Below are 17,247 nucleotides of genomic sequence, written 5' to 3'. Positions count from 1 at the left end.
GTTAGATATAATAATGTACAAATTGTATCATTGGGATCTTGTATCAAGGTCGCCAAAAATTTGCCATATGATAGATAGTTTATAAGATTGCGAACCTTTTATTCTCACTGTAAATAATTTTGTAGATAAAATAAAAAACATATCGACTACTTCTTCAATTGTTCAAATTTTTTTGTACAGAAACTAAACAACTTCTAATGTGTAAACCCACTTCAGAATAAGAGTGATTTTGTGTAAATAAATTTAAATGTTACGCTTATTATTATTATGTATAAATAAATTATGCCTTTTCATTGTGATATTACATGTCCCAACGGATCAATGAGTTTGCTATGACTTTAGTTGGAACAACTATATGTAGTGGATTCAATGTATTGTTTGTTACGAGCCATATTAGTAAGCAAACAAAGTGCCAAATGCATTTTCACTTCAAAAGAATGGACTGATTTAAGTTTATGTAAACAATAAAACATAATTTAAACAATACATTGTTTTATTTCCTCAAAACACCAACTTTATTATTGTTTAATGTTGACAAACAAACAGCTCTATCTAAAAAATAAACTATTTGCTCACGTAATATGACGGAAGGAAGTACTTAAAATTAGGAAAACACATCCTAACACATAAACTGTAATGCCCTTAATTCACTATCAGCCGCGTTCTTGACTGTAATTATAAAGAAACATGGTAAACGCCTAAAATACACGTAACCACGATAAGATGGTGATACTCGAGCCGCGTGTTCTTTACGATAATTTTAATGTAATTTACATAATTTGGAACAAAAGTGTCGAAGAGTAGTTGTGTATCACACAGAATATTTTTTAAATTATAAATAATTATATTAACTATAACTTACTGAGTTTGAACATGATTATATATATTATTTAATAAAACCAATTAGAGGTTGAAATAAAAACATTGTTGAATTACGTAATTCTAATATAATTTGCAATAGAGCAAAACAGAAAACCTGCTAGATCCATGAGTTATCATTTTTAAAAGTATTAAAATATATCGTATGTATTGACACAGAAATTATTATTATGGTGCATTATCACACAATACATGTCTAACTTATCCGATGCTGATTATATTATTTGGTTATGTTACGATAATCGTAACACTGTGTTGTTCAATAAGACGTTGTAACTATTTTCCAAAAAGTACCGTTATAAAACAAATACAATCAAAACAAATGCCATAGACAATATAATGCAGAATAAGCTAGAAAATATCGTGATTAAACCCGCTTACGCAAAATTGGCGAACCGCATTGGAATGGCTTATCAATGCTGTGGATATAATCTTTATTCCTCTCAAATATAGAGAATTCTTGGGATTGTACTGAACTCCAATCGTCTACATAGGCAGACAAGTCTTAATATAGTTAATATAGTAGTCATTATATAACTCCGGTTTCAGATGAATTATAATTCTACCAATTACAATCATCGTGTTTCCATGTAATATTTTCATAGTTACGTTATATTGCATCCCTTACACTATAAGTAACCAAAACTAAATCGAGAAAACACTGCCTTTATGGAATGAAATTATATTACGTCAATAGATTTCAAATAAAACGTCTGTAACAGGTGGGCAGATACGGAATACTAAAGCATACGCCAATATAGTTACAAGTTTACAATGTTATCAAATAGTTTTAACCGTTCAATACAGCAATTTCCCGTGTTTAGTGTGAAAAGAATTTTTCATGCAGTAATTAGGAGTACAAATAGTGCAGTTAACGAACATTATTCATATAGGTGACACTGGTTAGCGGGGAAAAATTTAAATGTCTGCCGGTCCTATAGTTTTCTCTGTTTCAAATATTGTTAGATCCTGCACCTAGTCTTTCGCTGGTAAAGCTGATGTATGCTCAAGTGAAACAGTGGGGCGGACTCGGAAGGTATATATTATATAAGTGCGGTGGTAGTTACTATAAATATTATTATTAACATTAAAAACAATGCATCTCCGAATATTTGCTTCGTACATTTTTACGTTATGTGAGTATCCTGATTTATAAAAATCCGTTTTTATCTTATATATTTTTTTTATTTATTCAGTGTTTTATATTCCAGTGACATGCAGTCTTAATGATAAAAAAATATAGAATATTTAGTAGAAACATTTTTTCGTATAATAAAAATAAGATTATTGTATTAAAATATATAAAACTTAGATATAAACACATGGCGAGTATATTGCGGTCGTCATTAATGTATCAACTTTCTATTTTTTATGGGCATATCATAAATTTTTGATTAATGAATTTGATCATGGGCTCCAGCGTCTACCGACAATTATCAATTAATATGTTAATATCCGTATATGCGGAAATAATGAGAAATAATATTTTTAATTTGTTGTCATTTTTTTAATCAAAATAACTGACAGCTCTGCAGATTTTTGTGTTACTAACACACATAAAATATAAAAGTTATAAAACAAAAAGAATAATACCTATTTAATAATTAATTGTTATGAATTGTATATAACATTATAGCCAGTGTACCTACTGGACATAATAAGACTTAACATCTCATGTCTCAGGATGGCGAACGCAGTGAAAAACAAAACAATACTTAGTAATTCAAGGTGTTTGCAAATTCAAGGATGTTTTTTTTACTGTTTATGGGCGGTCGTATCGCCTGCCATCAGGCGAACGGCACATCTCGTCATTTAAAGCAATAAAAAAAAATGCGAGAAACATTAAACCTACAATGTATAAAGAGCTAAGAGTCATACATTTATAAATTTGATATTTAAATATTGCTCTGAATTATGAAGGGGCAAATTATAGAGGAATGTTGTTGTCTCTCCTCCTACTCTTCAGGATACAAGCATGAATATATTGATGCGTTGTGTAATGTCGATTCGTTTTGAGGTACCGGCACATTTTGTTTACTATATTCTTTATAGCTCTACTGTCCAATTCTAAATATTCTATAGTTCTTAGGTGAAAAAATAAAATAATATTGATTTATACACTAAAATCAAATAATCACTGTTCAGTTTTTTATAGAGCAATTAACTAAAATGTAGCCAGTTTAGGACATCATAATAACTTAATTTGGTTTTCAGGGTTCAGCCAATGTTTAAGTTGTGTCACACCTCCATTAGATTGTCCAAATGAAAATATTACTTTTTGGTTGTATACGAGGTAAGTTAAAAATAATTTTCCGCACACCTAAATATTACAAAATTACTAAAGAAAATGTACTATCAGCCACCAAAATAGCTGAACAAATAAAAAAAAATAAATGACGTTAACATACACGTAAGTTTGATTAAAACATTTTTTTTCTTACTGTGACATTAAGTAAACCCCTGCTATTTTATATAGTAACGAAAATAAAATTTGTTCGTACCAAAAACCGATTTCAAGTTTTGAATTTGTTCTGCTACTTTTGTTGTAAACTGTAGCAAGGGGTACTGCTAGGGACAGCTATGAGTAATGCAAGGTAACCAAATCTTCGAGTGAAGATATTACGGTCAGTATCGAAAACTGTTGACAAATAGATGCCTTCATGTGCCCCTTTAATATAATGGTACATGCAGCTATAAAATAAAGCAATTAATGAATAACTCATAATGATCATGATTTACGGATTGCTAATTATAGCCATAAATAAGGACGTAAGCATCATGACACTAAACAAAGCAATGGTAAATGGGAATTTCCTCGCTGTCTTTATGATTCCTCTGGCGTTGGGAATAAAGAGTTAGGGTATAACTCCAAAATCACACTGTAATGGCTCCTAGCCATTACAGTGTGATTTTGGAGTAATCATCGTATGTCATCATTGTCTAGGAAGACAATACGTTATATTTTAGTAACACATTCTTTTCAAATATTACAGAGCAAACCCGGAGAATCCTTATGAAGTTAAACCATTGAATATTGAATCAATACAGTCAGCTCCATGGGTCAAAGACGCGCACGTTAAGATATTAATCCACGGGTACACGGGGCATAAGGATTTCTCGCCAAACACTGAAATTCGCCCGGGTTAGTTTAATATTTTAGGCCCTTTAAGTAAATACGAGTCGTTCTTCTTAGTTATATTATGTAATTGTCGTTGCTATCATCATAAATAGTAGTAATTCGTTCTGTCTATCTCTCATTTAATAGTTAATTGCTATATCAACTTTCATATCACTTTCCATAGATATCCCAGAAACACTTAGTATTTTTGTAGCTAACGAATTGATACATTTTATTAACTAATTTGATTAGTGCAGATTTACCGGTAAAAAAATTAAGAAGTTATAAATAGCTCATTTTGTGAATTTTATATACTTACAATAAATTTATTACACTATTACAGCTTACTTGAATTGCTGCGATTATAACATCATCACTATTGACTACAACCCAATAGCTCGAGAGCCATGTTACTTGGAGTCTGCGCGAAACACCGAAATTGTTGGTAAATGTACAGCCCAGTTCATTGACGACCTGGTCAAAACCCATAATTTCAACTTGGACAAGTTCCACCTCATCGGCTTTAGTCTTGGAGCTCAGATCGCGGGTTTTGTAGGAAATTATTTAACATCGGGTCTATTGGGCAGAATTTCTGGTAAGTCTGTTTATTTATCATTTAGATATACATTGCGGTCTGTAAACCAAATGCATTAAATTATCCCAGTTTAAACTTTTGTATTCAAAATAATAGATGTCACGATGCTTTATAAAAAAACACAAAAAATATTAAAATGTTTGCGAAAGTTAACCAATAACAAGACGATTCTAATTGCGACACTATTAAGTCGAAAATAACAAAATAAGTTTAAAAGGAATTAAATATATCAATACTGTTTTATTGCCAGTTCAGTAATCGCTTGCAGCTAAACCAAAACTATTCTTGCCATTTGTTTGTTCTACGAAGGTCTTAAGAAAATTAATTCGATACCTGAATACAATTACAAAGAGAAAAACGAGTTTTTGTATCAGTTGTTAAGTCATTTACATAGCGAATAATATGCAACATCTTAAATTAATGTTCCCCACTAAATGTTAGTCTTACGGTTACATACATAAACGTAATTTAAAAGCAGACCAAATGCAATTTCTGCAATTACTTACAGTAAATTAGCTTATGATGTGTGTAAAATCGAAATATCGCTGTTAGAAGCGATAAGAAATGCAGTTTTCAATTTAGAAGACGTTTTCTGGTATATGTAATTTCTAATATTAAGTAGGTGATTTTATTTTTCATAATGACTTTCAATCAAAAATAAACAGTAGCTCAAATAATAAATAAAAGGTTTTATTAATTTTTTTGCTATGTATATTTGAACTGGTTGAGTTATGAAAATCCCACACAATTGATAAACTTAAAATGACGTTAAAGAACCCCAATTTCTTTTATCGAAAGTTACAAAATGCCTACATTAGATTGGATATATATTAAAACGGAACGTTGATATTATATTCACTAATTGTGTAGTTAAAAATGAAAAGCTGGTAGTCTTTTTGATTTATTACTGAAAATTTCTATTTTTTTATATTTTTCTCTTCATTCATCATCATTTTTGTGAATGATCGCTTGCTTTTACGGTGAAGGAAAACATCGTGAGGAAACCTCCATATCTGAGAAATTCTTTAAGAATTTTGAGGGTATGTAAATCCTGTTAATTCGCATCCGGCCAGCGTGGTGGACTAAGGCTTAGACTTCCAGGGATTAATCCCTTTCGATGAAGCCCGTGCCCAGCAGTGGGACAGTACATAATACAGGGCTAATATATTATGTTCATAATCAATGTGTGGTCTTTCTATTACTTATGTACACGGGTTAAGCTAGTTACAAATATGGACACAGTATAAGATCATTTTTTTATTATTATTTTGTTACTAGGATTGGATCCAGCAATGCCCTTATTCGTCACAACTGACATCACAAAAAAATTGGACATATCCGATGCCCAATTTGTAGACATTCTTCACACAAATGCACTTGAAAAGGAAAACTTGAAGCCAGTGGCCATGTCGACTTCTATGCGAATGGTGGAATGTCACAACCAGGCTGCAAAGCATCTGCCGAACAGAGTAAATGATCTATTACATACATATATGTTATAAGTACTTTCGTTGGCCTATAGATAGATAGATCAGATGAAATGATGATTTTATTGATACCTTGTTATTCCTTATAAATTTTATCCCTAATTTAAAAATGGTCATTATTATGTAAGTAATCTTAATTATTATCTAGAAATAATAGTTACTATTCCTATATTATAATATTGTTTTGACGTATTATAAGTGCAACTTTGTTCGCCTGCGTAACAAATAAAGTATTTTTTTTTTAATGCATCGCAGTGTATGTAGGATAAAAATAAACACAGATGACCTCAGATGGTCGCAGGAATTCGCTGGAAGTAGACCGCTTTTAGTAATTAGGAAATCTTTAGAAGCGGCATATGTTTACTAGTGGATTTCATAATGTTGATGATGATGTATACAGTATATGGATTGGTTGGTCTTGCTGAGCCAGTAAGGCATTGTGTGTGTGTTTTTATTTATAAATCGTTTGCCTGAAATTAGATCCCTAGAAAGAAAGCAGGAAAGGCTTTTCAAGCGGGTGACGCCGCAAGCACACCTAGTTGTATCAAAAAAATAAATTTACATAACTAATACAATAGACTGCCCCTTCTATTTTATTTTCTTTTATCACTCCCATGGTAGTTGAGAAGTTATTGCTCAAACGATAAGGTTACTAATTGTATTTATTATCTTTCTTTTCTCTTTTGCAAATTGTTATAAAGAGTAAATAAATATGTGAACATTTTTATGTTTTCAGCAAAGTCCGGCTGCGATCATGCTCGAGCTCCTGTTTATTTCGCGGAGTCCATTCTTACTGATATTGGTTTTTACGCAACTAAATGTGCGTCTTGGATTACCTACATTATTGGCTGGTGTGAACTTAATACAGATGACAACATGCTATATGGAGAACATGTGCCTAGAACGTAAAACATCTTTTAAATCTTAAAACTACATAGATATTTTGTCAAAGCAATAAATAATATGGTAAACGAAGTACATCAGGATCAATTGATTAAGGGCTCATATCGCAAATTGACCCTGAAGATAATGTATTGTGGAAAATTTAATGTACCCTCATGATATTTAAGAACAAATTATTTTGTGTGTAATTGGTATAAGATTGCATCGTATCATATATTCTTGCCTGGTATTAAGTACTTTTTTCTAGTACAAGGTTTCGTCTGCTGAATCTCTTACATTTCTTTCATTTTTGGAATACTGTAAGATAGTTCTTTAAGCGAACGATATAATTATATTAGCATTTGGTTGCAAAGTAAATACGATTACTGTATACGGATACTGAACTTAGTTAATTTTGAAAGTATTACACTATCGTCAGTCATTCATTCTTATCTTTCTTTTCGCTAATAATAGTGTAATATTTAATTTCCAGGTCTTCTGGGATGTACTTTTTCTTTACAAATTCGGAACCACCTTACGCACGCGGCCATGAAAAGAGACTAACTAGAGACGCCGAAATTGAATTAGCAAATGAGACTAATAAAAGTATTGAATATATTTATTAAAACATGTGCTTTATTTAAAATTACTCATGGAGACGAAATATTTCCTATCATTTTTATATCTTCTATATTTTTTCATTGCCTTTAACTTGTAAAGGTACCTTGATGACACCGGAAGCGATAGCAAGACACTAAAACGGTCTAGTTAAAGGAAAATATTATTGAAACTAGTTCATCAATTTGGGATTGTCAATAAAATAGTTGATAATATTATAAGTAATATTATATTGATAGCGTGTAAGAAATAGACGAGTTAGTTAGGTAGTGTTATTGTTATTAGCAAACGTAGCGCCGGACGCCCTCTAGCCAGATGGCGGAAACCTTACACAAGAGGACAGGCAGCGACTGGATGCATAAAGCAGCAGAGAGGGCTCTGTGGCGTACCTTAGGAGAGGACATGTCCAGCAGTGGACTGCAACGGGCTGATGATGACGATTATGAAATAAAATTATAACGTTATCTACCTTCAAAGTAAAGAATCTCATAATTGCCTTCCGTTTTTTATGTAATAGAAGGAATAACGATCACAAAATAGTAAACGACGAAAAAGGCGTCATTGCGATGACGACGCACAACGCGTTGATTTCAAACGACGGACGCTATAGATGGCTGCATCGTCATTACTGTAATCTTCTGGTTTCTATGCTAGATACCAGAAAATTACAATAAGAAGATAGCGAAAATTGCATCATAAATGAATATTTTGAATAGAAAAGAAGGCAAAAACTTTGCCAGTTGTATAATGTTTAGTTTTGCTTAAACTCTTTTAAAATCACTTTTATTTCACCACATATTAAAATCATTTTTATAATATTTTTACAGGTATTACTTTTGCTTGTGAAGGTGTTATTGGGTATAACATGTTTTAATGTTTTCATTGTGGCTATGCTATTTATATTTTATAAAGGTTTTAAAGTTTACAAATAAGAACAAACCAAGATAACGTTAAAAGTAAAAGGTAATATAAAAAATGAATGCATGACATTCCCATAATTGGAAAATTATTAAATTACATAAAAGTCACAGCTCAGTCGGGTTTTAAAAGTAAACAGAATAAATAGATAACAAGTTCCTACTTCCTCGAACGACAGTTACGAGATAGCCTTCACGAGGAGATGGCGCGCACCTTCGTTTTTAATCCTATATATTATTTTAATCTTTCAGGTTGCCCTGACGCTATTCTAATTCAAATTCCAAGTTTATTGCACTCCACAACCATTTTATACATAAAACGTTACATTTAATACACGTGACAAACCTGCCCCCCCCCCCTCATCCAATCCGAAACACAGATATAACAGAAATTTCGATAGCAATCACATGTCATAAATAGAATCATTTGGGGAAAAAAATACACGTGACATAAACGTGGACCCTGTCGGGCTCGGCAAAGTTTCAAGAGAGGGAGAAAATATATAATTATCTACTCTGTACACATGTTGTTTATTAATGTCCACAATATTAGATTTTATTTAATAAATGTGCCTAGTCTTTATTAATTAATACATTGTGAATTATCACATTGATTAATATATCATTAATATCATATTTCAAACTATATTCGAAGACAAAGAAGATTAGAAAATATTATGTCGTGCAGGCGTAATTATTTTTTTTAATAATCTAAGTTTATTAATTATAAATATTAGGAATACTCAATCTACAATATTATCGTGTCCTATAGAATGGTCTATTATCGTTTGGTTACAAAATATCTGTTCTTGTCTTTAGGCTAAATGATATATAATTCGCTAAACTGCCAATCTTGTCGAATGTACGCATATTAGGTATCCTCACCAATTATTATAAATAAATTTTCCTCAACGTCCATATCCTGTTTCGGCAACTATGACACGGAAGGACGGACGTTTCCACATATCCTTGTCGCCATCCTCAATGCGCGTTGCACCACGCGACGAGGTGTGTCCGATAATTAGGTAATAATGTTGCCCAAGACGTGGTCTCAGTCAATGAACTTTTCGCAACCACCCGCATGCAGTTATTTCAAAATCAATGTAGGATGTATTTATGTATTAAACGTTTTAATAAGTAAAACTAGGCTTGGTGGGTATTCTCAGTGTATTGGAAGATACGCGGAGACTGGTGCCAGAACACATACATGCAACGTAATAAAAATAAATCGAAATATTGACAGCTCGTTGTTGCCTTTATTGTGCCGTTTATGTAGCGCAACAAGTTGACAGCATTGGCGTCGAGCATAAATAAAAAAAAATCAGCATAAAGTACATGGTCAGGTCATCCAACAATCTATGAATAAGACCCAGAATAGGCAGTCATATTATTAAAATGTCCCACGCACTTCGCTAAATTATTGCATTGTACTTACTATCAGGGTACTAAGTCATCAATTTTATCACCATGACTGCTAATGCGGAAAGCCAAAAGCTACTAGAATACGGACATCTTTCCGAGTATAGTAATATTAAATGTGTATTACACTATAGACTAACATATATTTCGAAAAAGGCTGCGGTGCGTGCCCTTTGGTCTGGTTTCGTACCCGCGACCTTTGTCTCGGCAGTTAGTGCCACTCGCTGCTACATCAAAATAAATAAACAATTTTGCATTAACAAAGACATTCGCTAGGGGATGATCACGGAAAAAATCATCTTAGATAAAATCACATTAATTGAACGGTGCCACTAACCTAATGAGGTGGTTATCAAATAATGTACCACCAAATTATCTGCATTGAAGGAAAAATAAATAAAAAATATATATGCTTAACTATTATTTTGCTGGTTTTGTTATTTCTTTTTTGTGTATGTTCAGTTGTAATTGTTTTGTGTGTTTCCCAAATACTAAATAAATAACTGCACCTATTTAAAAAAAAAAACCCTGGTAGACTATAATTTTATATCTGTAATTCTTTGACAATGTTATATTACAATAGGTACGTTTTAAAAGTTTTTAACTTTCTACGACTAGAATAACTGTCATTCATGATTGCTAAAACTCACCTGTAGATTCTGATATAATTTGTATATCATAATACCCAGTTCTAGTGAATTCCATCAATTATGTAAAGGGTGGCCGAGTTACTAGTGGGGAAGCACGCTGTGAGGTCAGCATGACTACCAACACTTTCGCTGTCAGTGCTCAACACAACACCAACAGAACAAAACCTCGCACACCGCACAACAATCGTACGACACACGACTTATTCTTATATATCTATAAATAATATATTGTGATATTTACTGTGATTAAACTGAGTGCAATAAACGTTTAAAAGTGATATTTATGTCATAAATTATATAAAATGTTGACAAGCTCAAAGTGGTTAATTTTAATAGGAATTACTGCTGTTCAAATTACCGGTAAGTTTTTAGCATTTTTTAAAAGATAATACTAAAATAATGACCTACCTGATGTTATTAACTATACATATCTACTGATATATTTAGTAGAGGTGTATAGATAAAGATGGTATAAATATTGTAGTCTTTTCCCATAGAGTTTTCTCTTGAAATTGATCCATCTTCATTGAATAATTTCTTTGGTGTGACATCGACAAATACTACTTTTTTCAAACACTTGCTAATTTGCAATATTTATACGACTTCATATATTGCATTAAAATTATAATTATAGGTACAGATAAATTTTGCCATTCGCGAGGGCCTCCTTGATAGACATATCCATAATATTAAAACTATTATGATTTTTAAATCATTAAGTATTCTTTTATATGAATTAGTAATATGAAAAGCACATTGAGCGAGCAAAGCAAGCAGCGCTAACATTCGACAAGGCGTTAGTTATTTACTACTAGCGAACAGTAGTAAACTGATAATACAAATTGTAAAATTACGGATCAAACCTACTAAAAGCTTAATCAATAATATAGGTTTACATATTAATATACCTAAGGAGCCATATTAAGCTATAAAGCTATATTGTTTACCATTACACACCAATTAATAAAATATCAACATCCAGCTTATTTCATAACTTATGAGAACGTAATTTTGTACCTATTCTACTTTTTACGTATTTATGCATTCTAGCTTTTTACATTTTCCTGATAACGTCAATTATTGTGGAACTAAAAACCCCTTTGCTGTAAACAATTTTATTTATAAATAAATAAATTCTTTAAACATGTATTTTATACCGTGCAGTTAATTGTCTTCCGTTGCTTTATAATTAAAGAAAAAATATAGAAAGATTAACATTTGCATAATATGAATCTTAAACTTAATAATCCTAAAATATACGGCGAAGTATCTATCGTGGGTATAATGTTGTGTGCCAGTCGGATGTTACCTGCCATGCGCAATGATTGCATAACTCGCTGTTTGTTTTGTGTGCGGTCCGCTGTAGTCACTTTCCTTGTCGTTCGAGAAATGCTAAACGGTACGCAAATTGTGAAACTTATACAGTGATAATAGTTTTATTATTGATTAAATTGTTGATTGAAACTATAATAAATTTATATATTTTTTTTTATTTTGTTGACTACATTATTTACCTACTTCGTTACGAAATATACGATTTAATATTTTGAATTAAAGCAAAGTTACTATAGTTTTATTTGTACTTATCTTTATACACACGCACACATATTCTCGCGCCTTTAACACCGAAGGGGTAGACAGAGACGCAACAGGGGGGTTAGTCTCCATTTCGGGCACAAATTCCAGACTCCTGGCTCATACTAAGTAGAATATCCCAATATCACTTTAATCAACCCGGGGATCGAACCTTTAATATCAGCATTGCAATCGTACTGTAATACAACTACGCTAACGAGACAGGCACTTATTTTTATATTTTTCAATATAATAGAAAATATGTAATTCAGGCTTAATTCCTTAAAAAACGTTACCATAATCTCTCTTATCAATATTTCAATGTTACAACCATAAATAAACTACTTATAACCCGGATGCATAACTTAATACACATTATTACTGATTACGATCTAGTTAAACGCTACTTAACATTACCTTGCATAATTACAGCAAGTAATAAGTCAGAATGCATCGGCCATAGATTATTCGCAAGCCTCAAATTGTGTAACTTGTTATCGACTATCTTATATGTGGGTGAGTTGTGGTTGTAGCGGCTATCGGCCACTTCCGAAATAACTGGCCGACATTCGTATTGCATAATCTATGCGGTCATCTTGCTTTTTACTAGTCATGTTCGTGATTTGCGTGATTTGTATGGAATATTTTTTTAAACGGATAGGATTTAATGGTCCATATTTTATTAATGGCTTAAAATTTTCCATAGATATATGTCCTGTGAACTGACTCATAATTTTAACAAAATTTTAAATTGAGAATGTAAGGAACTTTTGACTTTTTGTTTCCGGTTTCCGTTAAACTGATTTAAATGTTACGATTATGGATCGTGTGCATTTTCTTAGTACTAAAGAGTATTTTATTAGCTTTATACAACGTGCTCTAAAGATCGAGTACTCAATAAAACCATCACAATATGATACGAGCGATAGTTTGTACTCTCTAGGTATGAAGCATTAAAATAGAGTTCACAATTATCCAACGCAAGTTTCCAACATCAGTATTGTTTGTTGTACTACCAATAAATGCTTAGTCATTTTGTTCATTACATCAACTATTAATTTGAGAGATAAATCACTGCATTCCTCACTAATAAAATATCGTTAGCGTTAAAGGCCTAACCTTGTAATCATTTGAGTTTAGACATATTGTATTTGAATTTAGAAGCCATTAAAGAGTATACATTAAAAAACCCGTCAACCTTCGTCACAAATTTAAATTGCCAAGGAAATGAGCCTATTTCGTAACTGCAATTATTTAATCTGATGTTAATGTTTTATTACATAGTTGTGGTCAAAGCAATGCATTAAAACATTAATAACATTTAACATACTTGACCTGATTTAACACCTTAAGGTAACAAGGCTATTAATATGTTATATATATATATATATATATATATATATATATATATATATATATATATATATATATATAGCATCGGAAGTAAGCATCCACGTGATACGTCATTTGATTATAAAAATTTAATATCAAATCTCAAGGAAAGTCTTAAATGATATTTATTATTTGACATTTACTAAGTCCTCGTACAATGTATAGATTTTGAAATTTTGCCATATAAATATCTTCATCTAAAATATTCATGAAGATGATGGGGTAATGACAGTAACGCAAGACGACCTTAGAATTTAAATGCGATTTCACAATGTGTGACTTTGATGAAGATTACCAAAGCCAATAACTTTAACAAACAGTTGCAACTAAGAATTAACAGTTAATAATTACATACATTTAGTACTAGCGTATGTTTTAGCAATATATCCTCCATTTACATCTTTATGACATCTAGGAACAACTTATTATTAGTGCGTTCAAAAACAACTTTCATGTTTAATATCAGATGTTTCCATTAAGATGGCTCACTTGATTTATGACTATGTTCTTTGCGGTAACACGTTATGCTAGATCGTAAATACTGAGTTACGCTACTAACCGTTTAATTATTACATTTAATAATCGAACAGAGCGCTTTTAATAAACATCGATGGAATCGATGAACCTTAAGTTATGATAATCTATTATGGAAGCTGTTGACCGTTCGATACTGTTTTGATTATAAATAGCTTTTAATACAATAAAATCTGTTTTGTTTAACATCTTTCTTGACTCCGTATGCTCATGTTTTACAAATGAAATATTTTATTAAACCAAACGATATAACTTTATACTAATATCTGCAGAATAGCGAAACACGACCACACTTCCCTCTTAAAGAATAATATGTACTAAAAAATATACTAATTGCTTTATGATGGCCGATAACAACCATGTTACGACATTATACTTGTCAAAACATTTCAACCAACAACAACAAATACAGGAAACGCTTCCGGATTTTTGCGCCAATTGAATACGTTGTTTACTGCTTTCATAAATGTGGTTAAACTCGTAACGATCTGCGTAACTTGGCAAAAAATTTAAAAATAACTATGTGAACGTAATGCTTTACAAAATGTTATAACCAACCAATACAACTTGAGCTGGTCGTCAGTCATTTATGAACAAAGTTGAAGTTAAACTGCGTTTATCGCATACAAATGAGTCGGTGTAATAAGTTACAATTCAACGCTTTCACTGTTCACCGATCCACTGCACTTTCTGCAGGCAAGACATAATCTGGTTCATTGCCATTATGTAACACTTCACAATGAACCAGTTAAGGCTAATCATTCTTAATCTTAATTTGTAAAATAAAACGCGTTTTACGTCAGAAACAATAATTTAAGTATCATTCCACACATGATGCAAGTTACTTAATTTTCGTCTCACTCAATGAACACTTATTAAAACTCTGTGATGGTATTCTCCAATACCCGTGGATATTCCCGAGTGGTCCTAAATAGATCTCGATTTCTGTAACAAATGCACATAATCGGGATTGATTAACAGTACATTTATTTTGGAGTTCAGACGCCTGATGTCGATTGGAACGACTTCTGCGCCTACAAGGACATGAGCACAACCCATAAGTTGATAACTCAAGACCTCATTACTGACAGTATTATTTACAATACCTACCATTTTAGTTACTTTGCAAGGATCACGAGAGGGTGTAACTTCTCTACTTGCTTACAAATGGGTATATAATGTGGACAAACTATATATAAAATTCAGGTCTGCTTCCATTTTACATTCAAGGCTATCTATTCCACTTTCTCTCCATCTGTGTAGTGTATTATTATTCTTTGCACATCATTAAAACACATTCATTTATCTATAATCTTTTCTTCACCTAAATGCTGTTCGCGCAGTATAACACTTTCTGGTATTGTTATGTCTGCCTTTTGTCTTGCGTATAATATACATTATAAAATGTCATATGCGACAATAATGGTAGAAAATTGTAATTACTCATTGTATGGATAAACTTGGAATTCTAATTATGTCTCCGCGCATTCCAGCAAAATCCTCCCGGGGTTTAGATTTGTATTAGTAATGTAGTTACAGGATGCAAACAGTTTCATCTATAGTATTATTGTGCCGACTTGATAGGCTTGTTACTGCTGCCTCACAGAAAATGTCAAGTATGTCGGTCAGTAGAACTGGTGACCTGATTCTCCTTTCTTTCTCAATTCTCGTACCTTTTCTTTAAAGATCAGTAGTGCAACTTAAAAATTTTATGTGGTGTGGGTGTTAATAGTTGTTCAATACTAATCATTACGCAGACTTCTAGCTCGTTTTTCACTTCTGCTTAAAAATATGTCATCGATTTAATATTGATAAAAGATTGCACCGTTCTTAAATGAGTCTTTACTAATTGTCTACTTCAATCGCGTCGCCTTTCGCTTTGCCTGATACGGCGTTAGACTCGTCCCTGTCACATTGGACATTAAAAAGGTCGGTGAACCGTAAGTACACTTATGTCTAAGTCTTTCCTTTCGAAGATACAGGTTAACATAATTTCACATCACCTGTATGATATATCTTGTGTCTTATAATATGTCTTATGCAACGGTCGGATATATATTATGGTTGTAGGTTAACGTAATATAATTACATGTTTATATAAATTTAAAGTATTGCTTTGTATTTTTAATCAAACTTCCAAGAAAGGAGGAGGTTCGTTTCGTGTTTGCATGTTTTAAAGGTACCTTTTTCAGGAATTTGGTAAGGTCTTTTAATTTATTTGGTGAATATGCATTGCTTATATATACCTGTGTTATGTATGGTCGCTCGTATTGATATAAACGTCTTTAATCCGCTCGTATCGTACTTTACATCTACACGGTTGAACAAAATTAACTGTGACCATAGTTTTAATTATATAATGTTTAATTATATAAGGCTGTAATTTACGTGGAGGTATGTAATAAAAATAAATGGCCAACGGTGTTCAGACTACATATTCCATTCATTGACAATTATTTTATATTTTTCTAAAAATCAAGAACCTTCGAAATTAATGCAATAATTGTAAGTTTATGCACTTTTAAAGGTAAAGATATTTATTTTTATCTACAATTCCAAACGAATTTTATTTTACTTTAAAAAAGAGAGAATTATAATAATCTTCATCAAATACTAAAATCATGAAATTATAAATAATTTTGAATATTAATAAGTTTTATATTATTAAATTTTAATGATTAATGAATTATGTACCTTATTAACATACCATTATTAAGTTAGAATCAGATATTTGAGTAATTCTTTTCCAAATCATTTCTGCTTTAACTGCAGGGCGGAATTAAAGCGATTTCCTAATACACTTGCAATAGGTACGGCTTGACAAACGCAAGTGTCTGAAACAATCAGAGCGCAAAAGTACTAGACATTTTACTGTTACATGTTGTACATAACACGCATTCTTAAGCCTTGAAATACAATTGCAACAAAAGCCGGTCAAGTGCGAATAACTCTGTACATATTTTACACATAGTACTCAATTTACATTTGCATTTTAACGTATGTACTAAAGCTGTTGTTATTTGTTGGTTAATATAAATTACGCTGTATGAGAGCAGTCAATCAAAGTTACAAACATATAACTTGATTCCTGCAGGTTTTCCTTTTTGAAGGATTGATGTATAATCTAATTATCATTTGAATGATTTGGAGACAGCATTAGTTCTGTGTCGGATTCCCTTTC

The 17,247-nt window shown here is 31.7% G+C and overlaps 1 protein-coding gene across 1 annotated transcript; it reads left to right on the top strand.

Annotated features, from left to right (window-relative positions):
* The first annotated feature begins 1,733 nt into the window (after positions 1-1,733).
* On the top strand, positions 1,734-7,589 carry LOC115446659 (pancreatic lipase-related protein 3). Its single transcript, XM_030173411.2, is given in 8 exon segments — positions 1,734-2,015; positions 3,094-3,172; positions 3,873-4,021; positions 4,341-4,592; positions 5,871-5,969; positions 5,972-6,061; positions 6,816-6,984; positions 7,455-7,589. Coding segments are annotated over 8 exon segments (1,011 nt in total). The 5' UTR covers positions 1,734-1,975; the 3' UTR covers positions 7,588-7,589.
* Positions 7,590-17,247: the final 9,658 nt, after the last annotated feature.

This window comes from Manduca sexta, unplaced genomic scaffold, assembly GCF_014839805.1.
Source record: "Manduca sexta isolate Smith_Timp_Sample1 unplaced genomic scaffold, JHU_Msex_v1.0 HiC_scaffold_3030, whole genome shotgun sequence".
Taxonomy (NCBI): domain Eukaryota; kingdom Metazoa; phylum Arthropoda; class Insecta; order Lepidoptera; family Sphingidae; genus Manduca; species Manduca sexta.
Note: the sequence above shows the minus strand (reverse complement) of the source record. Positions and strands in the feature narration are given on the sequence as shown.